Below are 26,085 nucleotides of genomic sequence, written 5' to 3' on the forward strand. Positions count from 1 at the left end.
CACTCCAACATGGACAATGACAGGGTCATATTTGTACTTGTTGTGGAGTGACTTGAGTGCATGAGTTATGTGGCAGATCCTGGCACCCGACAGGCAGCTCACTGTAATTTTCTCTCCTTGTTCAGCCTGGTGAGTGGGACATCAGTGTGCCTGACTATAGAGTCACCTATGACTAAAGTGTTAGGTATGTTGTCTTGCCTTATGGGCTGTTGCTGGGTGGCACATTGGTGTTGTGAGCTATGTGACACTTTGGTTGTGATTGATGTTTGTTTGCGTTTCAGCTTCGGAGGTCTTTGTTGCTTTGGCAGGTTACAGTTAAGGGCCTCCACATATGTTGATTTAGTGTTGCTATGTGAGGGTGTTGGTGGTGTGAGTTTAGAAGGGCTATGTGTTGCTTGAGGTGTAGTGCGGGTGTTAACCTTCTCCTCTTGACTGTCTAGCACAATCTTGGGTGGAGAGAGCGTTGCTTCCAGTTTGGCTATGGAAGTGCATCTCTCACAGGTTGTAGTGTTGGGTGGTAGGAGGAGAGGGTTGTGTGTGTACATGAGGCAGTTACTGCATTGACAGTGCACGCGAAAGCGCTTATCTCAATTTTAATTTTATTTTATGTGTCGTTTGGAATAAAGTCAGAGTTTTTTATCTTCACTTCTCGTGGTGTATCCTTGCAGTTCTTATTTTTATTGCAAATACATTTTTGTTTGCAACAGCAGATGTAAAAGCTAATTAAGGACCAATATATAAACTACATTTTTGATACGTTGTGGAAAGGAATTAACCTGTTATTTCATTTGGCTTAAGAGGCAAGTATGACCTCAGAGGATTATCACGTTACATTTGGTATCTTGAGTAAAGGAGGTAGATTAATAAGTAGGACACGGAAAGAAAACAGAACATTTCGAAGGACATTTATCTGAAGCTGAGAAAGCTCTGATAAGGTTCTTAATATCCAAGTTAGTATCCTCTTAAGGAAAATCTACAAAATATTGTATGGAATACTCAAATAAGAACAGTCTTAAGGAAGCCGAAAACAAGACAGAAAATTCTTGTGCGTGATCACTATTATTTGCTTTTTCATTAATGTAGAAAATGCTTGATGCAAGAGAAGAACCAAATTCTTGTATGCATCCCAATCTTGGGTTAGCAATAGAATGAAGTTCTCAGTTGTTTGGAAGGGGTGTCCAATGGCAAAACCTATTTCTGAATAATGACAGAAACAGAGAGGAAAATTTGAGGAACAAGACTTAAAAGGGTTTGAGAAACATCAGTTCACTTACCCAGTTAACAAAATAAATTAAAATTATAGGAAAAATATGAAAAATTGTGGCATGTTTGAACTCAATAAATATGCTGTTAAGTACTTCATACACCAACCTGCCTCCTTAAGTAAATAAAATACAATAAAATACTGGTGAAAATTGTAAAGTCTGCCAGAACAAAAAATGACACCCAAGTAATAACGTCAATTAAACATCAATGAGATACATTTAATGAATTGCATGAAGGTGAAAACCTATGTGGAAATTTTATGTGTGCCTCAAAAAAACTAAATAAATACATAGAAACATGATGGTCCCAATAGGTAAGCGACCACTAGACAGTAATGACAGAAATAATATAGAAAATACTTGCCTGCCATCTACAGTTGAGTAAACATTCACTGGTATGGATAATATTCTGTCGAAATGGCTGTTGGGTGATTATGGCTGCTGTTCTTTAGAAAGGTCACACTGTATATAAGAGTATTAAACTGTATCCTGATGTTATATGAGTGAGACTCCTAGTGCATCTATTCCCAAACCACTTCCAGTGCTATGCAAATTAGAGGTGCCCAGTCTTCGATAAGGCATGCTCCTGATGCACAGAAGCACTGCCAGTATTATGCAGGGAACAGTCACACAGGTTGTGACGCATCACAACCTGTGTGCCAGTATTATGCAGGGAACAGTCACACAGGTTGTGACGCGTTCACTCTGAAAAGAGAAACATCCCCCTCCTAAGCACTATGCAGCATACAGGCATGTAGTGGGCATCAATGTGTGCCTCAGACTCAACAAAATATCCTTGCTATGGCTGATTAAATTAAGAGTGTTCAGATAATATTGAATTCAACAGACACATACACTCTCTAATTCAGGGACTGGAACTAATGTTGACACATATGGGATGGCACTAACATATAAGATGGTAGCTTTGAATGTCATAGTTGCTCCTTGTAAGACAGGTGTTCTGCATGGCACACCTGAGCATAACTGTGCAGTATAATGACACAAATAGGGTGATAAAATATTCCAAATGGTTCATCTTATGTCTGGTTACAAGTTGATGAATGTTCATCTGGACTAAAACAACAAGTTAACTTTAATCATCTTAATGAGACATTTTGTAAAAGATATTTTTTGTAAGAGGTAAGCCCCACCTTGTACTTCTCCTTATCAGGGGAAAATTTTCCACCCCCCCCATATTTATGTATAACAGCTGTACAGTAATTCAACTATGGAGAAAATTGAAATATGTGAAAAAAACTCCAGGTGCACACATTGATGTTATACTAAGAATGATTTCATGCTAATAGCATTGATCATAAAGTTCAACATCAGGGAACTGAACTCATTCATATGGAACGTTATTGGCTTTATTCCTTTTTTTCAAATATTTTTTTATTTTCCAAATAATGTAATGTTTAACAATACAATCATCAATAAACAAGTATTATAAACCTTTATATACACTATGTACAACTGACCTGAACCAAGGAGGAAAAAAAATAATAAAATATATTAAATGACTTGAGAACCTTTAACAATATTGAAGAAGCTTCTACCTTTATCAATAATAATATTGGCTTTACTCTTGAGGTGTAGGAAGCTAATCCAAACACTGCAGACTTGATATTAATGGTATCTCATTGCCTATGGTAGAGATAATTCTAAAGGCACTTTAAAAACAGATAACAAGCAGAGCAAATACTTTGTAATGAGATTGCACTGCTATACCTCCAAAATGCTGATAATCCTAGCACCATGCTTTCTCTCTCTCTCTCTAATGGCTTAGATGAGTATGTTGCTTACATGAGTTGCACGTAGAGCTACTGCCCACCATGAGGTTCATTTCCTTCCTTGGCACACTGTGCAGCAGACATGCATTTCTGTTTTTGAACATGCATCTGCCAGTGCTAGAGGAGAGATGCTCTGCATACTAGCATTAGTACTCCACAGAGGCTGCTTCTGACTCTTACCAAATGCTGAAAGGCAATAGTTTTGATATTGTACTGGATTTATCTCTTACTATTTGTGTGTATGTGTGTGTGTGTGTGTGAGTGTGTGTGTGCGCGTGTGCATGTGTATATTATATATATATATATATATATATATATATATATATATATATATGTGTGTGTGTGTATATATATATATATATATATATATATATATATATATATATATATATTTATATATATATATATATTTATATGTGTGTGTGTGTGGGGGGGTAGGCAGTAGTGCATTATACAGAAGCAGAGGTGCTTTAAATTACCAAGAAAAAGGAAGTTTCTGAGTTTGTCGTGTTGCTGACTGAAGAAATAAGGAAGGGAGTTTGCACCGCAGTGCTTGGAAGCACAAATGAAGTTTTTTTTCAGATACGGTAGTCACTTTGGCAGGCCATCTGTGTCTATGGACACCAGGTGATATTAGTATGCAAACTAATAGTCCAGTGATCTGTATTGATATAACAGGCCACCATAAAACATCTAAAACATGGAATGAAGAAGGCAGGAGACTATAATATAGCTATTGACTACTTATTGCATAGATAATATAATACAGTGCATAGTGTCAGATATGTGAACAAGGGGAGAGATAACTTTTGGTATAAGGTTCAGAGATTACCACCGCCACCACCACCACCACCACCACAACAACATAATGATAGAGACAAATTTCCCGTCACCAGTTCACCACAGTGTACATCCCATATTAAATATAATGGCTGGGATGGTTTGATGAGAAAGGCACAAACCACATATTTTACAAGCCAACCAAGTGCAACTAAAAATCATGCCCTGATTCTTCTGATGGCTTTTCAGTACTTATCCACCATGTACATTTGTGGATGGGTCTCATTTGATTAATTTTTCATCTATGTCCTGATTGGCCTATATAACTGGTAATTGCTCTAAGGTTCTGATGTGTTTCTCTTGTAGAGGTTTTCTTAGGTGGAAGAATTCTAGTAGATTTAAGTAGACTCCACGGTCAAAAGGATTCCGGTACATTCCCCTTCCATCTTTGAGGTAGCTGTATTTCTTTTGATTGATACGTTCATTTGTTGTGATGTTGACTGCTGCCATGTACATCTAAAAAAAGTAAAACAGTTATACATTAACAAAGCTGAGATGAAACAACCAACATACAAATATGAAAAATTAAACACTGTTTTATGGCCATTCATAGTGTACATTGTGCATTGTAAATAGCACATGTGGACCTAGGGTATCTCATAGTATCAAAAGTGCAACTACTGTCAGTAAGTTGCGTGTGAGATCTCAAAGCACTATGTACAATGATTATAGTGCATATTACATTACCATGGCAACCAAACCACATATGCATCCTATGCACCCTATTTGTAGATAAATGAGTAGCAACATGTGATAGTAAAAATTCTTGATGGGTGAACTTTGCAGCCATTTAATTACCTATAAGAATTTATTTCATACATCTAGTAACTAGATAAGCATACTGGGTACAAATGTCTCTTTTTAGGGATAATCCAGGAGCATAGTCTGGTCAATTAATCTACTTACAGTACCACAGCAGGCAAATGGAGGGTGAAAGAGTCAAATCCTGTACCTTTGTCTGCAAGAAGCAGCTAGTTAACAGCTCAGACCCTTAATGTTTTGTACTACCTGCCAACATGGACTTGAAAACATTGAAAAATACAAAGCTTCAAGGACCAGAAACTATAATGTAAATGTTGAAAGATGCAAAACAGTTACATGGCATATAATCAGTTCATTATAGCAAGTGGCATTTCTTGGACATGCACAACAGATTTTTTTATTTACATCACTTCCCCTTCATATGGTGGCTAAGCAGCAGTCACACACTGTGGTAATGTCTACTACTACTAGCTTTCATTGTTTTTCCACAAAGAATAGCCACCAAAAATCTGTTTTTGTTGGGTTAATAGCCATGGTGATCATAGGTTCATAGGTAGGTACTAGGCTATCTGCCCGAAGGCATTTATAAGCATAGCCAGAATGTGTTGGCTTTCGCTGCCCCTTAGATTAGTTCCCTGTGCCTCTGTCCAGCAGAGCCAATGAAGTGATCCCCGAGATAAACTTTCTGTTTCCCATCCACTCATCAAGGTTTCTCTTGAAGAGTGTTAGCGAGGAGCTCTGCCTAATGTCGATTGGAATCTTGTTCCAAAGCATGGGAAGTCTCTGGGACAGAAATCTATCCCTCCAGCACATTCTATTTATTGTTGTGGTGAGGTTTAGATCCCTAGAGTGTGTGGCTCGAGGGGATATGGTTTTCTTTATGTGGAGCATGTTCATCAATTCTGGGTTGGACATGACCTTGTATGTCAGGCAGAGTTCACCTCTGAGTAGGCGGTATGCAACTGAATACAGCTGGAGTTTCTTCAGTCGAGCTGCAGAGGGCATCTGTTTGAGGCCAGTGATCCTCTTGGTGAGGTACTTCTGTGGTCTGTCCAACTGTTGCAGGTGTCTTGTAAGGTACATCCCAAATGGGGCGTTGTACTCTATGATGGGTCTGATGAGTAGAGGGGCACAATGACCTCTTTTGATCTGGATGCGAACCCTTTTGTGATTAGGTGGGCCACATAGAAGGATTTTCTAACCACTTTGGCAATGTGGTTATCAAAGGAGAGATTACTATCCACTTGGGTCCCCAGATCCCTTATTACATCTTCCGTATTTAGGGGACTGCCACCTATGTCATAGTTTGTGGGTACTTTGTTTTTTCCAAAGGGGATGACTATGCACTTTTTGGCATTTAGCTTGAGGCCATGATTTTGACACCAGGTATCCGCCTCAGTGAGACCCTTTTGGAGGATGTCTTTGTCAGCTGGAGAGTCAATTATAGCCCCTAGTTTGCAGTTGTCTGTGAATTTGGTTAGCCATAGTCCTCCTGCGCTTGCCTGTACCTCTGAGAAGTATATGCTGAACAGGAGGGGTCCTAGGACTGAGCCCTGGGGAACGCCACTTGTAACCGGTTTAGAGTCGGACCTATCTCCCGCAACTCTCACCATGTGGGTTCTGTCTGTGAGCCAGTTGGCAACCCATCTTGTGACATAGGGGTTTATGTTCAGGCTGATGAGCTTGTCTATAATACCAGAATGGGGAATGGTGTTGAAGGCCTTTGTGAATACTAGGTAGGCTGTGTGTACCACCTTTCCCTCGCCCGCCTTGGTAACTGTCTCAAAGAAGTCCACCAGGTTTAGGTGGCATGATCTGCCCTTAACAAAGCCAAACTGGGTAGGGTCCAGTGATGGAGGTTCCCAATGTCTCTGTTAATGAGTTCCATGATGATGCACTCCATAGCCATGCAGACTAAGCTAGTCAGGCTTATAGGGCGATAGTTCCCGGGGTCTTTTGTGCCTCCATCTTTGGGGAGCAGAATAACCATTGCTGTGCACCACTCTATGGGTATGTAGCCTGTGGAGAGGCTGAGTTTGAACAGTGTGTTAGGTGCACTGAACCTGTCTGCCAGGATGTTGGTGATATCAGTCGGTTCTGTGTATTTTGTGCTATTCTGCACTAACTCTGAGCAGATCTGAGCATTGCCACTTAGATTCTTGACATAGCTAAAGAATGCCTTGTGGTTATCTTTGGAGTCCTTGTTAATTTTTCTTTCGAAGCTCGCCTTGGATGATTTTATGAGGGATCATAGTTTCTTGCTGATACTGATCAGGGATGTCTTCCTTTCTTGGGATTTTACTCTTTTCTGTACTAGTTTCCTCCTTTTATTGTATAGTTTGTTTATGGCAGGGGTTCACCAGACTGGTTTCCTTTTCTTGGAGGAGTGAGTCTTGGTTTTGCTTGGGATAGCATGATCCATGCATTCTTGTAGGTGCCTGTAGAATGCATTAGTAAAGGATTTAGCAGCTTGGACAGCATTGTCCTTTAGCATGGGGGCTTTGAAACTTTCCACCTCGGTTTTAAGTAACACGAAGTTTGCTTCTGAAAAGTTTTTCGCGGTGGTTTCCTTGTCAGGGGGTGGGGGCAGAATGTGGATATCCAAAGTGATTTGTTTATGGTCAGATATAACCAGTGAGGGGTTAACCTCCAGTGTGGAACACTGGTCACCCATGTTGGTGATGACCAACATTGCCAGTTTAAATGTATACTGCAAATAAGACTAGAGCTGACTGTTCTGCATCTGTTGTTTTATTCTAGCTTCAATGCATTTTAATCGTCATGCTAATTTTGTATATGCCAGCTAGCTCAGTATAGATTATTTTACAAATATGGTGAAATAAATAACCAAGTCAGCTTAGACAAAAAGCAAGACTTGCTCGTACTCATCAGCTGCTTCAGCTGCATGGTGCAGGATAGACCACACTTTGTCATTCAGTACTTCGAATAATTCAGTAAGAATTTTACGTTGATGGAGCATAAAAATTCTTGTTAATACTTAAGAAAGCTTATTTATTGTACATTTCATGAAGACATGCTTCTGATTTGTTTCTTCTTGTGTGCAACAGCTGGTTTACCAGGTATGATGATGGCTGATGATTGCAGGATGCATGCTTTCACTCTTCCCTTCTTTTTTCAAACATCTTTATTAGACATGAAATTTTTAAAAAGTGACATAGGTGCATATACAGTAACAGAAAAGAAAACAAAGCATAATAACATTTCCTTTGTTATTTTCATTCAGTGCACATATATTTTATTTTTAGCAATCTTCATTCACTTCAATACATAAATTGCAACCTTCGTGCCTTCCCTTAAATTTCACTCTTCCTCCTGAGCATAATTTTGTATGTATTACTCCAACAAATTCCATTTATTTCTATGCAATTTGCTCCTTCTCATTTCGAAAGATCCCACCTTCAGTTATTTTATCTCATTTTATAATATTTAGAACTTCAGTAACAGATGGTTAGGATTTTGAATTCCATTTTCTAGTAACTGATTTTTGTCATCCAATAGCATTAAACATAGTAAAGCCTTACTGTGTCTGGACAACTTGGCTTTTATATCTCAGCTGAAAAGAATTGTTTCCTTACAACCATTTGCTTCCTCAACATTTTTGTCAAAGTGTTCTGTACAGAATTTGTATAATTTACCAACTTGTTACATTCCCAAAACAATTTCCCAATTACATCACTCTTTCCCATCACATTTCCTGCATTTACTATCTACCCAAGGAAAAATTCTCTGAAATCAGACTGAGGTCTAAAAATACCTATGCAAATATTTCCAAGCAAAAATCCTAAACCTTCTGGACTTTGTTGCATACTTCGGTGCTGTACAGATGTCCTCCCATTGTTCCTTAATATATTGCTTTTCCATTCTTTCCATTCATAGGTTCATAAGTGCATACTAGGCTAATGACCACTGAAGCCTTGATAAGCCTAGCCATGCATCCCAAATGTATGTTACTGTGCCTTAGCAATTATTTTAAGGGGGTTATGTTAGTTAGGGCATAATTTAATGACTGCCTCTGTCCATCAGAGACAGAGATGTCAGATTATGGGTGAATTTCTGATTTCCCATCCAACGGGAAGGATAGATCTCACACACTGCTAAGTAAGCTACCCCCTTAGTGCATGGTTGTTTCTTTTTTTAGTTTTATCTGCCATTTTTTTATAAATTTCTCAGCATTCTTTAAAACTGTTCCAGTGTTTTTAGCATTAATGAATTGCACTGATTGCAGTGGTCACACTTCAGGGTGTCAGAACTGCCCTTATGCAAAGACATCTTATTAGTGGATGCATTTTCGGAGGAATCTTTTAGATGTTTTTGCTTGTTTAAATACAAAGGTTGGGTGATTACCAATAAAATAAATAATATTTTCAAAATATTGGAATAAATTCCATTTTTTTAATACTACCTTGAATAGTGTATGCATCCAAGTTATACTGTGAAACTATAGCTTTTTCAAAATGCTCCCCTAACATATCATTTTGTAAACTAAAAAACTCCCTTATTTTAACAGTGCTAGAAACTTGGGTTTCTAGACTGTCATGCCTCAATACTAATGTAATCAATTAACCAAACAGGATACTTTTTATCAAAACAAACAAAAAAAGTTTGGCCAGTTTTATCAGATTAAGTTCAACCATCTCTTCATCAGTCCATAGCCTTGAAAGTCGTTTGGTAAATTGAAAAAAAGTGTAAAACCCCTACAGTGCACTGTTTTCTGACAGTGAGTATGCTCCATCCCCATATCATCTAAAGAAATAAAATCATTGACACTGGTAAATGTACAGCAAAGGACAGAGTAGATGAAAATTTGGATATAAAACAAATTGGAAATTGAGAAAGACTTTAGAATTGTGGGTTCTAAAGGAGAAGTTAAACTGGGTGGTGTAGAAAGAAAAAGAAGGAATGCAGAAATGTCCAAGAATAAAAGGAGAGGATATAAAGGTACAGTTGTGCAAGTCCTACTTACCTATAACAGTAAATGCTTGAATTTCACACTGCCTCAGTGGCATATTGGTTCTGTGTCCACATAATCCACACTGGCCTAGAGCAGAGAATTCTCTCTTCTGATTCCCTGTGACAGAAGATTGGCTAAGCCCCTCCCATCAGGGGTAGCGCAAAATCTGTCACAGGAAGTCAGTTGTTTAGGCTTTTAGTGCTGAGTAGGAAGAACTAAGAAGGACCAGATGCAAGAATTGCCTGAAACCAACACATTTGCAGCCAGAAAATACCAACACAAATAACCAAAGCCAACCAACAACATAACAACATAACAAAATTGGATACAGATGAACTATATATAAAATAAGGAGATGGTTGGTAGGTGCTGCCACTGAGCCAATGTGAAATTTGCACATCTACTGTTACAGGTCAGTAGGGCTTCCACAACTGCATTATGTTCATCATTCACACTACCTCAGTGACATATGGGTAGATTCCCAAAGCTTAACCTACTTGGGAGGAGGAGGAGGAAGGATAAAGATCTACGAGTTCCTGGAGAAGGGTCCTTGCAAAGCCTGTTTTGGATCTTGAGAAAAGTCTAGTTTGAAGTGCTTTGTAAAGGTATAAACAGAAAAACAGATTGCTGCCTCTAGAATGTTTCTAGAGTCCACTCCTTTCTAATATGCCAGAGAAGATAATACTCTGGTGGAATGTGCCTTAACCTTACCTGGGATAGATTTACCATGGTGAAAGTAGCAAAAAACAATAGCAGAGGACAAACAACTAGCAATAATTTGCTTAGAGACAGGTTTACCCTTCTTAGCCCCTGAATGGGAAATAAATAACTATTCAGCTTTCTTAAAGGGTTTGGTTCTGTGAAAGCAGTACCTGGGGTGCCTGTACACATCCAAAGTATGCTGAATCTTTTATCCCTTGTTTTTAGATTCTGGAAAGAAAACTGTGAGATTGGTGACTTGATTCAGGGTAAATTATGAAACAACTTTTAACATGAAATGGGTTAGTGTGTAAAACAACCCATTCCTTGTGGAAACTTAGATAAGACTGGCCCATTACAGTTTTCCAAGAAGGAGATAATTTTTCATGAACAAAGTTGAGATCCTTAAGTGGAGGAATTGGCTTTTGAGGGGGTTTCAAGTGCAACTCTCCTGTTATAAACTGTTTGACCACAAAAAGAGATGAAAGAGGGGTATCCATGGGCCGATAAACTGAGATGGCTGCAAGGTGCCCCTTGATACATGCATAATATAAACCATTGTTGAGTAGCACACAAAAATGTTTTAAAATCATAAGGGTATCACCATACTGGGTCCTCTGCTATCAGATAGGGACCACGTGGAAAACCTCTTTCACTTGCAAACATAAAATTTTCTAGTTGCAGTTTTCCTTCCTTCTTCAATACCTGCTGTACATCCTCAAGGAACACGTGCCTAAAAGGTATCAGAACAGACTCATCCACACTGTCAGTTGTAATTGCTCTAAGTTGGGGTGCACCAGTTGCCCCTGACCTGTGTGAGCAGATCTAGAGTGTGAGGAATATTGTGGAACTTTCACTTGGTCAATTCCATTAAAGAAAGAACCAACTTTCCCTGGGCCAAAAGGGGGTCACCACAATGATCTTTGGTAATTCTTTTTGAATCTTCAGACGTACCTTAGGTATCAGGGAAAGAGTAGAAACGCATAAAGGAACATTCTCATCCAAGGGAATGAGAATGCTTGTTCTCCAAACATGGCTGCAAGGATGTCTCAGACAGAATTATTCCAACTGTCTGTTTTAAAAGGAGATGAACAGATCTATTTGACATGTTCTCCACATCTGGATTAAATCCTGGAAGACTTCTGTCCTAGTTTCCACTTGTGAGGGTCTATCCAGGATCTGTTTAGTTTGTCTGCCACTATATTTGCTCTGATGGGATCTATGAGGTCTGAAACATCAGAGAACACTGTAAGGTGAGCCCCAGGTCATCATGGCCAACCGGCAAGGAGGGTATGAGCTTGTACCCCTTTGTTTGTTCAGATACCACATGACTGTGGTGTTGTTTGCGACCACTGAAAATTGACCTGGAGACCATAAGTGGTGAGGAACTTTTAAGGCCTGAATCTGTGCTAACATTTCTTTGACATTTATGTGCTTTGTAGTGTCCAAAGGACCTCATTAGTCTTGCACTTTAACTCCCCTGGACACTTTTCTCAATGAAAAATCTGAGGAGTCTGTCCAGACTAACTGAACTGGTGGCTCAAGGGGGAAGGGTAGGTCTAGATCGAAAGGTAACTGATCCCTCCACCACTGTAACTCTTGTTTCACAAATCCCAGAACGGAACTCTAAGGGATGCAAGTGCTGAATCCAAAATGGATCTTTCTCATGCTGAGCCTGGCCAGTGGTATCATGAGAACTATTAATGACATGAGGCCTAGAATTTTGAGAAACTCTCTTTTGGAGGCAGGTCCTTGAAGGGAAAAATCCCTGAAAATGTTCAGAAAAATCAGGACTTTGTCTTCTGGCTTCTTTCTCTGTCATGCACCAAAGGAAGACAATTCTTTGTGAGGGTATGAGACAGGACTTTTGCAGGTTCAGCTTGAAGGTGGGAGCAACTGAAATGAGTTGAGAAGCATCTTTCAGATCTAAAGTCACCATGAAACAGTGGTCTGGAAGAAGGATATAACCATCTACAGAGTGAGCACTTTGAATTTGGTTGCTTTTGAAAGGTATTAGGTAAGAGAAATCCAACAGTGGTCTCTATGATAGCTTCTTTTTGGGCACCAAAGATTCTAGAATAAAATCCTTTTCTTTTTTGTGGTTCAGGAACTGGTTCTATAACTTCTGCTTGCAACTTTTGAAGTGGTACTGGAGAGAACAGATGTTTCTGGTCTGGCTGGTGCTTGGGGATGCCCCTGAAGGGAGGAAGATTTTCTGTCAACTGCTAGGAGTATCCTCTCTGAATTATTCAGAACCCATTTGTCTGAGACTATTTGTGGCCAGGCTGCTGGGTTGAGCAAAAGCCTGGGGAAGGGGAAAGATGAGATGGGGCAGGAGGAAGAGAAGGGATGCCCTGAGTCTCATCACAGTAATTCCTTAGCAGGGGAATGATCTTGCTTGGGAAAGAAGCTCCTTTTATTTGGTTTGGAAGCATTGTCTTCCTACCACTTCCTCTTGGTACCCTGAGTTTTGTTAGGCTGGAATTTTTGTTTGTTCTGCCTTTGAAGTTGGATGCCTTTTTATAGGAGAACCAGAGGATAAGAAATATTGTAGATAACCCAGCATTAATTTACTTATATCATTCCATTATTTGAGAATCTATGTGGTAGCAGGACCAAACTAAAGTTCAGAACATAAAGGAGTATTCAAAATCTCATGTTTTAAATCCTCATTAAAATTCTGGTTAAGTAACCAAGTATACCTTCTCAATGCAACAGAAGAGGCTACATTTCCAGAAATTGTGTCAGACTTTCTAAGACACCCCTCAAAGCAGGTTTCAAAACCTGAGTAACATTAGAAAGAATCTCATTCATATAATACTTTTGTTGAGCAGGCAAAGATACACCAAAGTCGTTTAAACTGTAAACACACTGGAAAATGAACTTCCACACTAAAAGTCCTGATAATTTAAAATTGTAAAGACTAAATTGCTAGACTGAGTCAACTTTTTCCCATGAGTCTTACCACTTGCCAGTTTTATTAGGGTTAGAAGCCAAGGGTTCCTATCATGTCATTAAACATTTAGATTGTCAAAAGCCTAAACATGAACACCTAAATGTCGAATGCTGAAAACTGCAAATGGCCAATTACGCAAATTTTTTCCTAGGGAAAAAATTTGCTCGGCCGTCATTGGGGATTTGCCTTTTTCCCTAATGTAGAGTGATCTCGGAGTTGGTATATTTAGTTGGGGGTGGGGTGGGGGGCACAGTCCCCCAATTGGTTAGGGTTTTAAAGTTTTTTTTTTTTTGGCCAAGCAAATTTTGCGTAATTGGCCATTCGCGGTTTTCAGCGTTTGACATTTAGGTATCGATGTTTAGCTGTTCGAAAATCTAAACGTTCAACATTGTTATATAGACGTGAAGCCAAAGCTCTCTTGTTAGGGCTGGCAGCTGGAGATACTGCAGTTGGGTCACCTGACAATGCAGCAAAGAGAGATGAAATTTTCAGAGTACACCTCATATCTCCTCATAACTTTTTAGGAACTGGTTTACTAGCCAAAGGGATTTTATGTGCAGTTTAGTAGTCATCTCCTAAGGAGGAACAGTCAAAACATTTAGAATCTCATCTTCAGTAAAATCATAAACTCTGTCAATGTGTGATGCAGCACCAGATTACTACTAGTTAAATACATCTTAAAACTTAGCATCTGTGGAAAGGCGAACATCTGCTTGGGTTTTTGAACATGATCACCTTCCAAAGAATCAGATTGGATGGACTCAAGAGTGTTCACTACTATGTGTTTCAGATTCCCCGTCAAAATCTGCGGCCATAGAGGGGTCTCTAGAGAAGGAAGCCCAATAGTAATTTTGAATAGGCGCATAGTCTCCAAGATTAGCTGACTGTAAAACACTCTTAGCTAAGGAAACCACATCAGCTCTATATATGGTAATAACCCAATTGTCTGCAGTGTGGTGAAGTTGCTGCTTCTTTTTACAGTGAACTACACTTCAAAGTCAAAGTAAACTTTACTGTTATTCAGAAATCGCACAAGTGCAAAAACTGAACGAAATTCCGTGTCTCCAGACTCAATGTGCAGACAAAATATAGACTATTTTCACAGACATTTACACATGTAACGCCTTGCTATTACATCACAGACATGCAGGTAGACAGACTAATATTGCACATAATTAGAACACATTTTAACACTTTTTGAACTGAACACTTACATGCATGAGACTTCAGTATTGCAGAGTTACTTGGTTAAGACATTGCATTGATCCTTGCACAGAAAGAGACATTTGAGTATTACACTGTGAAGATTAGAGTATTGCACTATGGTTAATTTATGAATTTGCATGTATTGCACTGAAAGAAGAGAGATTTCACTGCATTGCTATTGCCCTAGATGGCCTATAAGTTACAGTCATGGTGAATATTGCACTAAGTATTAGGTGAGACTGGTAAGCAGGTTCTTGGACAATTTGAGACAGTTTCTACTGACCCAGTTGGGCATCATGGGGTGTAGTGGTTATTAGAGTTCAGCATCCTGATGACATTAGGGAAGAAGCTGTTCCTGAATCTCGTAGTTCTGCAATGTATGCTTTGGAAGCGCTTTCCAGATGATAGATGCAGGAACAGTCTGTAAGCAGGATGAGTGCAGTCTCTAATTATTCTTCTGGCTCTGCTGAGACATCTGGATTAAGTACAAGTCATGGATAGGTGGTAAGGTGGTCTTAACGATCCTCTCAACTGTCTTCACCACTCTCTGGAGGGATTTGCACTCGATAGAACTTGTGGAGAAAATATCTGGGGACAGAGTTTCATGTCTGGCAAGGGGTTTCATACTCAGGAACTCTCCTGCACTCACAGAATTTGGTTCTCCTGTACATGAACCAGGTTTTGGAAAAAGCCTAGCAGATGTGTCTGACCCCCATACCACTGAGGACTGTGGGTGACAGGGAAAAGGTAAATGATCTGCAGGCTGGCTTAAGGCAACAACAGATTCACAAACCATAGGATGAGGCATGTTTTTATTGAGTTCCTTTCTTTTTAAGTGTAACTGGGTTTGATGGGTGGTGGGTGTGGGGAGCGTGCAGCCATATTAGGATCTATAAAAATTCAGAGGAAAAACACCAGCTAGAATAATTCATTGACACTATTAAGGGCTGACTAAGGGCAACAACAGTAGAAAAGATAGACTATGTCCCCACACAGCAAATAGGGCTAAACTACATAAAATATATCAGAAACAGTTTAAATTGTGCTGACCCTTATTCTATAACCTGCACAGTATAGTAAACAACATAATTTTCAATTGTCCAGATTTTCGCAGAATGTCTAGATTTTTTTGTCTCATATTTTTGGTCTGTTTATCCTGAAATTTGTGGTTTTCTGGCAAATCACTGACAAATCATTGAGAACTGAAGTCAGAAAATAATGGCATACAGAGTTTCAGACTTCACATCATTCAAAAAAATCCATGCTAATGTATAACCTATTTTATCAACTTTCTAAGTTGCTAAGAATAATATTTAAAAAGTGTCCCTATTTTGGGGCATTTGTCCCCCCATTATGTGTGGCTTTGTCCAGATTTCTTGCTCTAAGAGGTTGAGAGGTACGGTAAACAGCACATTCAATTACAGTACCAAGTAAAATTCATTAGTCCAGTTAGTGCCAGAAAATCAAATCTAGGCCCTTCAATCAAATAGAAAGCCTTTACAACTGCATAAATAAGCATTTACTTAGAGATTTCCGTGTCAAATATGCAAGAAAATCTCTATAGAAAATGCAAATAAAGTAATAAGCAGTGACATTGCAATTTAACAATAAAAATTGCTACAGCAGTATTAAATCAGTAGTAAATATCATACATGAAGTGAAAAAGGGAAAGTTATGCAATATTTTCCTGTCAGAACTTCAAAATAAAGCAGCTAAACAACAAAATAACAGGTGAGATTAAACTTCAGCTCTACACGCATGACACAGTCCCTACTGTTCAGCTGATGCCACAGAACTTCATTTTCTCAGTACACATAATAAAACACTTTAGAAAAGCCCCATAACTGTTTAAAAGCAATTAGGCCACAAATATTACACCAGTAAATTAAAATTCCCACAGGAATTAGCAGTAGAATATAACAAGTATATTTTAAAATAAAATAAAAAGTTTACACACACACACACTTGAAATAAAACAGAAACAAATTAAAAGTATAACTAATAAAGAGGAAGGTCTCTTATCTGAGTCTGGAAGCTGTAATTGGCCAATGCTGGCTGCTGAGGAGATTCAACTCTGTGATTCCTACAGATGACACTGAAAGACTGAACAACTGACTTCCTTTGACAGATTTTAGGCTTCCCTAATGGGAAGGACATATCAGCTTCCCTGTTAGGAACAGTGTACAAAGGATTAGTCCAGATAAAATCACTTTAGCTTGCAAATCTAGGAGACACTCTCTCTGATACCCTACCCGCCCTGGTGGAGGAATAAAGACACCTTGTTGGAAGTTTCAAGTTGTTTATTCAGTTAAGTATGCAGATGGACAGATGTTCTTGTTCTAATACAGTACATTCAGCAGGCCAGAGGGTCCAGGGGAGATTACTGGAGAAAAATCTGGGAGATGGAAAAACAAGGAGCCAATCCCAAAGTTTAGAGGTTAGTCCCTTATTTGAATATTCCTGAAAGGGTTTACCAGGTCAGCAGCCTGTTTAACCTCATTCTTAGTTAAAAGGTTTTATCTTTAATTTTAACAAACAAAAAATGACAACATACCATGAGCTATAACTATAGAACTGTATTTAAGAAAACACTTTCACCTCAGCTGCATCAGGTCAATCTAATAGTGGTTTGTAGAGAAGTTTACAGTTTGATCATGAACATATATATAAAATTAAATAAATGGTCAGTCCCTTCCTGCATTACATGTTTTGATAAAGCAATTTTGTCATCATGTTTATTAAGAGTTTTTTGACTGAGCGTATTAGGGAGCACCTTTACTCTATTAATAAACATGATGACAAAAATGCTTTATCAAAACATGTAATGCAGGAAGGGACTGAGCATTGTTTTAAGTTTATGGTGCTTGTACTTGATTATGTTAGCCCTAGAGGGGGGCAATATTAGGACTCATGCTGAGTACACTGAGATTAAACTGATGATTATTTTACAGGCCACTAGGGGCAAAGGGTTGAATGATTATATACCTGCAAAACCTGTGCTTAAATCATGTGGTCTAAGGTAAGACCTTAAATGCTCTTTTTGTTTCATTGCTGCAGATCTGATGAAGCATCTAGTTTTGATGCGCAAGCAGTCATCTTTTATCTTATTTTTAGTTTTATTTTTGTATTAAAAGTTTTTATGTGGTCTATGCTGTCTGCCTGACCGTTTATTTCATTTTATATATATTTTTTCTTCATCGGTTTTACTCCTGTTTTGTTTTGGCATGATCATGAAAATGCCTGTTTTATGAGGTGATCACCAGACTTTATTAGCCTGTTTTGTATCCCATGAAATTATGAGAGACTGCATCTGCCTTTGTGGGGCTCATATTCCTTGAAACAGATTATGAAAATTATGACAGATTCCTGTCACAGAGACTCCCCATGCTTTGGAACAAAATTCCTAACTACATTAGGCAGAGCCCCTCACTAATGCTCTTCAAGAGAAACCTTGACGAGTGGATGGGTAACAGAAAATACACCCCTGGGATCACTTCATTGGCACTTCTTGACAGAGTCTCAGTTAATTAATCAATGGGGTGGCGAAAGCTGACACACTCTGGCTAGGCTTATAAATGCCCTCGGGCAGATAGCCTAGTACCTACCTATGAACCTATGAAAACTTTATTACAGAACTTTTTCCAGTCTGACTTGTCCTTATTAATGCTTGCATTACATGTAATATGACAGGTTGTACCCACTTTCATGTGGCTCATATGTCCTGAAATACATTATGAAAGACTAAACTCTTGTTTGGCAAAAAGGATTTCAGTGCTTTCTTATAAGAGGCTGATATACATGATTAATGTAACCAGTCCATATTCTTCTTCCTGATGAAGACAGACCTTTTTGTATGAGGATGAGGTAGTCACTTAGAGCCACATTAGGTGACTCCCATTTTCTTTAAAAAATACATGTATTCGGAGAAATATTTTACAGTGGAAACAAGTCACAGTGCTCATTTTTACAAAAATCGTGGATGTACATAAGTAGGAGTAAAAATCTAAGTATGGTCTGAGACCTCATAACCTGTTGTATAGGCTTTCTGTGCTCATGGAGTAAAAATCCGCCAAGTGGTGAAATGCTGACTATACAAAACCTTTAATACAAATAAGTATCTCAGATCTTCACTAAGCCTAGGCAAACTGTGACTGTGCTGTAAAGAACACAGCAGTGTGGAGTGTGACCCTGGGATAACATTTTTCACTGTACTGCAAATTACAGAAATTATGTTAAATGCAGGCCAGGTGGCTGGAACATCTATACTTGGTTGCTGTGGAGTATTCACAGTCAGAATGTAGTCAGAGCAGGAAATTTTAAGCTCTGGAAAACTGCCATTATGGGCTTGTGCAGGCCCGGAATGCATATGCCACTGAGGCAGTGAGAATGATGAACATTTGTGAAATTAGACATGGAAAATGAAAACATAATTGAAGAGATGGAAAAAAAGTATTAAGCAGCAATTCGACATTACATTATCTGCATCAGACTGTCTATATTATTTCTAGAACTTAATAAATGGGTTACACTTCTCAAAAAGTATATTTTTTGGAAATATCTTGAGTTGTAACACTTAGGAAAAAGGAATGTCCCCTTCAACAGATGTCAAGGACTGTAAGAGTCACATATGTACCCATATGAAAAGTTGTGGACCTCTGAGATGCTGCTGCTGCTGTGGGTAGATTCCAACCAACAATTAGTGTGAATTTCAGACATTTATAAAATAGTGTTGAAAGACTCATTACCCTTCCAAATGCAGCAGCTTGCCTGTTGGGCATAAACTCTGCAACAGAAGAAAGAACAACGGAGGACAAATATTCAACATAGTGAGGATCCTTAAGGTAAGGGAGGTTACATAAAAAGTATGGAACAATTGTCCACACCAGTATTCACCTGACTACTTATACCACCTAAAATCATTCTCAGATTTAAATAAATGCGGCACTGTAAACAGGGATAAAGAAGGTGATTTCCACATTGTGTAGAAATGCACTAGTTCATTTGTCCTTAGAAAGTTTGGCAGTGAGTCTCTCCCATATCATAGAAGCTACATAAAACCTCCCCTAAATACCAGCAATGAACTTGGACCTTCCCATTCAAAACAAAGGACATTTTTTAATCTATACATTTCCAATATATGCTATTCCCATATGCTATTTGGAGCTGTTTAATATGTACTGCTTGCTATTCTTGGATTATGTTTTGTTTATTTCTTCCTGTTTATGTATGCATTTAATCTGGAGCTTTTCTCCCCAGGCCTCTGCTGAAAATGGACCTGTGTCCAGTTGGACTGCCAAGGTAAACAAATGTAAAATAAACAATAAAAAAATAAAATAAACTGTAGTCAATAGTCATTAGTTCAGTGTATAGCAGCAAAATCCAAACAATACACACAAAATAAATAGCTAGGATGTGAAATAACACAATATTATTTTATTATTAGTTTATTATTAGTTTGCACTGAGAAGTTTAATTGATTGCGGTGGTGGTGCTGCGGTAGCATTGTCGCCTCACAGTAAGACGTTGCCCTGTTCGATTCTCAGCTAAAGCGTCTTCTGTGTGGAGACATGCGTGAGTGGGTGTACCTTCGTTGAAGGTTGTATGTCAGGGCTGGCAACTCGGTATGTAAAAATCCACTGTGGCAACCCCTAACCAGGAAAAGCCGAAAGATACAACAACAACTGAGATGTTTAATTGCTTCAGGAATACTTGGGCTTCCCTTGAAACAGATGGAAGTCCTCCTCAGATAGGCTGGAGTACCATGTAAAAAACATTGCTCCACAATAATAAGTTGGTTGCTCAAGATGAAGAAATTTAATCGATGAGGTATTTCACAAAAGCATTCCACCTGATCCTGCACTATGGCTTTTTTGGTAAGGGAGGTGTTTTGCCTCCTCATATAAACTAAAAACAGGCTTCTCTAACCAGCTGTTATGGCTTATAACTATTGAGACAGTATTTGGACATTAAGAAAGATGGCCATAGCCCTCTGGTACAGATATGAGAATTCTTGAACAGCCTAACAAACTATGTTCTTGTGCCTAGCATTTTTCTCATTCAGAATGTTTGCAACCTTTCTGTTTCTGTAGTGTCTTGTTTTTTTTTTTTTTTTTAATTAAATAGTTTGTTCTGCCCTGACTAAAGTAGTAAAATGGCTAATATTGGGCCTTATAGTTTATATGATCATTTTGTCAACTTAACCAGAAACATTCTTACAGACCTTCTTGTGATTCTATTTATTTAGTTATTGTTTTTGTTTACCATGAAAGTCCAGTTGGGTAAATAAACTCCTTTTCATGGGAGGTCCTTTGTTACATAAAAGTGTGGTCCCTAGGAAATGTCAGCTGACACACGGTTACTTTATTCAAAGGAAGTCTGGTCTCATTCTAAATAACAATCCTATTAGCCTAACCTACATGACTAGTAAATGCCTTGAGTGATGTCTTAGTATCTTGAAAACATATAACAAATATAATCATCTAACTGGCATAACACAACATAGCTTTAGTGGGAGAAGGTTAACACTTATTGACTCGGCTGAGTTTTACAAACCATTTAGCAAAGCCCTTGACTAAGGTTTGTCTATCATACTGGTCCATTTACACCTAGCAAAGCCTTTGACACTCGGTGTTACACTAGTATCATTAACAACTTAATATTTCACAGTGTAAACCTATATATCATAAGATAGATTGTCTTGTAGCTAAAGAGTTATGTTACTGAGCAGGTGTTCTGAATGAACTAAAGTGAAATGTGCACCACAGTGTTTGGTCCTTGGACTAATCAAATTTAATTTTGCTTTTTATCCCACATGGCTGGAGAATAAATATACCAGTGCCAATGCACAAGAACAAAGGGGGTATTCATAAGTGTGGCAGTACAGGGGCACACTGCATGAAAATTCTAGAGAGGGTGATTGATTAACAAATATGCAGAGCAGTAGAAAATAACATGAAAGATGAGCAGTTTGGATTCAGACAAGGATGCAGCACAACTAACCCAATGTTTGCAGTGAGACAGATAACCAAAAAGAAGCTAGAGATGAGGAAAGAGTCCACGTGGGCATTCTTAGACTTGGAGAAAGTATAGGACAAGGTCCCACAAAATATTATTTGGGCAGTCCTGCTGTAGCCTGAAGTCCCAGAAACAATAGTATAATTAGTGCAAGCTATATGCAAGGACCAAATGACTTCATTACAGACAGTTTTCATTCTCACAGAGGGTTTCCCAGTGGGAGTGGGTGTGCATCAGGGTTCAGCTCTGAGCCCATTGCTATTCATACTGGGGATGGATTACATTAGCAAACTGGTTGGAGGGGCAAAGATGCTGTAAGTAGATGATGTGGCATTATAGGCAAACTTTGAGCAAGAACTTCAGGATAGGGAATGGAATACAAAACTGAAGGCACATGGGATGAAACTTAACACAGATGATAAGACAGTCATAATGCCAGCAAATGGTGGAAATCAGAAGAAGTTGAGAAAAGAGACAGAAGGGGGAATTGTGGAACAGTCTTACCACTTCATGTATCTAAGAGGGGTGGTTAAGGAGAAGGAAAGTCTGACTGAGGAGACCAAAGCTAGAAACAGAGAGACTGCATTCAACTGGTATTGTGTGTTGGGGCAATGTATGACAGAAAAATGCCAAAGAAGTTGAAACGTAAGTTGTACAAAACATTGGTGCAACCTGTTCTACTGTATGGTACAGAAACCTAGGTAGTAAAGGCAAAGCAGTTGAGGAAGCTAGAAGTGATGTAGATGAAGTGCCTGAGACAGGTACTAGGATACACACTGTAGGACAGACAAAGAAATCAGAAAGCAGAAACCAAAGTAGCTCCAATTGCAAGAAGGTCAAAGAAAACAGATTACGATGGTTCAGGCACATGTGCAGAAAAGTATTAGATAATCTGGTGAAGACGATTTGGGACACATAGGAATAAAGCAAGAGGAAATGAGGGCATACAGTAAAGAGATAAAATGACTGTGTGACACAAGACCTGCAACAGTTAGGCATGACTGTTGAAGAGCATAGTACAGTGGCATTGAATTCAGAGAGATGGAAACCACTAATATGATACCCTGACACCATATAAAAATGGGAAAAGGAGGGCTGATGATTATTTGTACCTAGTTTAGCCAATTGCTGGATATTTAAACATGTCTCATTATGGAGATGATATAAAATATAACATCATACTATGATGCCAGGCAGGTTATCTCTTATTTTGAAAGGGCTAATTAATGGATAAACAACTAGCGCTTAATCTCAGTGTGTACAGAAGTGCAAAGTTATGAGTTTTGGTAACTAGAGGCTTGACAGTTCTACTAGGTTGAATAACACATTGTCAATGCACTTACAAGTTTGATATTTAAAACCATGTCTATCAGAGATGCAGAACAACTGAATGGGATATTAATGAGCTTAATCCATACTGTTTTAGAATTATTTGTTCTGTGTTGTATATATTCAACTAATGAAACTAAAATACCAGAACTGGCTCAAAGTATGCTAAGACAATTTTGCCATACAAGGATTTAGATTATCCAACAAGGTTATAGTACCTGAACCTTCATAGTATCACTTATGGATTTATAAGGGGAGCTTACAAGGCCTTTAATGATGAGACTCTGGGATCATTCTTTTGGTTTCAAACACTATAGTATTTAACCATAAACATTCTATGCTTGTTATCACTTTGAGCAGGACTATTGAGAGAAACAGGTAACTCAGATTATTCCCAGACTTTGGAAAAAAGATCCATGTTGGCAGCAAGACTTCTAATACACTAAATTAACTAAAAAAAATAAACTGGATGCATGGGTACATATTAGAAGGCTTCATACAACACCCAAAAGTATGTGTTACAAGTTGGCAAACAGGCCTAAACAGGGGTACCCCTCTCCCAATGTATACTCATATGAGTAATGTGTTTGTTCATAGGTTCTTGTTACTTTCATCTGAAGATAAAAAAGAAATGTGAGAATTGTGATAGTAAAGGAATAAGTAAATAATGTGACTTTTTAAGGTTTATATAGCCAAAACTGTTGCATGGAACAGAAACATTGTTATCAGTTAAATAATACAAAGACAAAAGAATAAAGTGTTAAATGTTACTTGGCATGTTAAATCTGTTCTCTTTTTAATGGCAATGAAATCTTAAGTAGTTAATTAATGTTACACCTTATGGTATCAATAACACTTTTAGAGTTGCTACTGAAAACTATTAATAAATTATGTTGTTAAAATAAGATTTTCTGATTAAAAAGTGTTGGAAAAAGAAAGTAAGCATTCATGAGAACAGTGATGATAGTAGGGGTTCAGAAAAATAAAATAAAATACGCAAATAATATGTATCTGCATGAGAAGGTTATGTGAGACTCCTAAACAGAAAGACATCAGGAATCTGTATACGATAAAGACATAATGGAGGAACCAGGAATAATGACAAATTGGAATGAAAGTGTAGGTAAAATAAGGGGAGAGAGGTGAATAAGCAAGGTGTTTATAAAGGAAGCATAACACTTATTTAAAAGAACTCTGTTATACAAATGCAACTGGCATGGAAGCAAGGGCAGAATAATTTAATTTGTGAGTAAACTGTGCCAAGTTTTACAACAGAAGTAGTAAAACAATCCTATTACAACAAACTAGAAAATGAGGTGATAAACCCTTTATGATTCTGCTGAGGATGGTAAAAAGTTCAGTTGATGAAACAGAATAAGTCATGTAACAGAACTTTGGAAGTGAAAGAGCTTGTCATGTACCTGATGAGAAAGGTTAGAAGAGAGGGTCTTGGTGGAGTTTGTTGAGTGTCTGAGGGAGTGCAGATGGATGGTGCACAGTAAGTGATTGGGAAATGCACCAAAGGATCAGTGACTTTATACTGGGGACTACCTGTGTCTAACTAAAAATGAAACATAGGTACTAAACTCTGGACTTTAAACATTGTTTGGGAGGAGACAGCATCACAAGTAAGGAAGGAAAATAGAATTAAAAAGTATTAATGAATAAAAGAGTGAAGTGAAATGTAGAATGTCATGCTGTAAAATGACAGATGTCTAGTACATACTACTTAGCTGGGTACAAGAAGGCACTGACACTGTAAATGTAAAAATAAAAAACTCATGTCTTGGTCCACAAGACTGGAAAAGGTTAGTCTAAACATATCAGGAACTTGACTACACAGTGTCTTCTCAGATGTCATACTTTGCCTACAACTAATGCACCATGAAATAAAGGAATCAGGGATGTACACCATGAAATGTAAGAATCAAGGATTTACAATATGTGATTGAAGAGGAGAATAGACAGTTTATTGACAACTGAGTGCAGATGTGGGCTAAGACAAGGCTTTATTTGAAGGCTGGCTTCCACTTCATTTAGACAGGGGGGGCTGTAGCAACAAGAGATGTACAAGCGCTATGTGGGTGGCATTGTAAATTTAAACTGTGGTGGATATGGGAGAGTGACAGAAATGAGGAAAAAAGGAAACTGAAGGAATTTAAAAAAAGTGGACGGCACAACTGGAAGTACTAAGTGGAGAAACGAGCATGAAGGATGGTCAGAAAAGTAGGAAAAATGAAGAAGAGAGGACAGGAAGTAGTAAATAAAGGGTTGGAAAGTGATGTTCTGCAATGCTGAAAGCAAGGGAAAAAGGCAAAGGAACTGTAGATTATTCTGGGATCTGATAATGTAGATACTGCCAACATCACAGAGACATGAGCGACAGAAAGGAGGGTTAAGTATGATCTTTCCACGTTATCACATCCTTAGTAGTGACAGGAAGGGAAAAAGATGGGAAAAAAGTAGAAATTTATGTAAGATACAGGTTAACCTAGGAGGTGATGGAGGAAGATGACAGAACATGGTAGCAAGATAGAATGGGAGTATTGGAAAAGATAAACACACTGGCAATCAAAAAAATCAGGCAGTGTGGGGAAAGCTGCTGAGTGAATATCACGCAACAGACACATTATTTTGTACTCACAGCCTCATATTGTTATGTCCCCACCACTTAAAAACAATCTGGAAGTATTGCACGCATGCTTTTAAAGGGAAGTATGATTTTCATCTGTTCCCCTCCACATGTATAAAAAAGTCATTTTAGATGAATAATAGATCTTTAAAGAAGTTTTTCCCCTAATCTGTGTGGTATCGTTAAGGCATATTATAGCCTCAGTTATCCATAATGATTCTAAGAAACACTCAGAGAAATCACTTGGATAAGTGCAATCAACATGTTCAACTACAGCTTGATGGATGCAGACCATTTGTTAGTGAACAGATTCAATAGATGGAAGAAGAAAAAGATGAGTGGTGGTAGAAAATCTCAGTCTCCCTGCTGCATACTGTTCAGTTCCTATATCCAGAGTAGAAAGACTATGGATCCCATCAGAAGATCTAGATCAGAAATAGTTTATTTATTTGGTGCAAAAAAGCACAACAGAAAACAAAATTCAAGAATTTAGTCCTGACCAGACTGTGCGAAGTACTCACAGAGTAGGTGCAAGTTCCACTGTCCATCAGTGACCAAACTTCAATGTGGTTTACCACAGGAAGACCAATGAAGTCCCAAGGGACAAAGAAATGTATACA

The 26,085-nt window shown here is 38.3% G+C and overlaps 1 protein-coding gene across 1 annotated transcript in view; it reads right to left on the reverse strand.

Moving 5' to 3' along the window:
* Positions 1 to 3,469: 3,469 nt before the first annotated feature.
* The window catches only part of LOC122793540 (probable protein S-acyltransferase 23), a 711,842-nt gene continuing 689,226 nt past the window's right edge, over positions 3,470 to 26,085 (reverse strand). Inside the window, exon 11 of the mRNA XM_044061673.1 lies at positions 3,470 to 4,351. Within this exon, the coding sequence (XP_043917608.1) occupies positions 4,154 to 4,351 (198 nt within the window). The 3' untranslated portion in view covers positions 3,470 to 4,153. The remainder of the gene's footprint in view (positions 4,352 to 26,085) is intronic.

The sequence above is a fragment of the Protopterus annectens genome, chromosome 2.part0, assembly GCF_019279795.1.
Source record: "Protopterus annectens isolate FY-2018-M chromosome 2.part0, PAN1.0, whole genome shotgun sequence".
Taxonomy (NCBI): Eukaryota; Metazoa; Chordata; order Ceratodontiformes; family Protopteridae; genus Protopterus; species Protopterus annectens.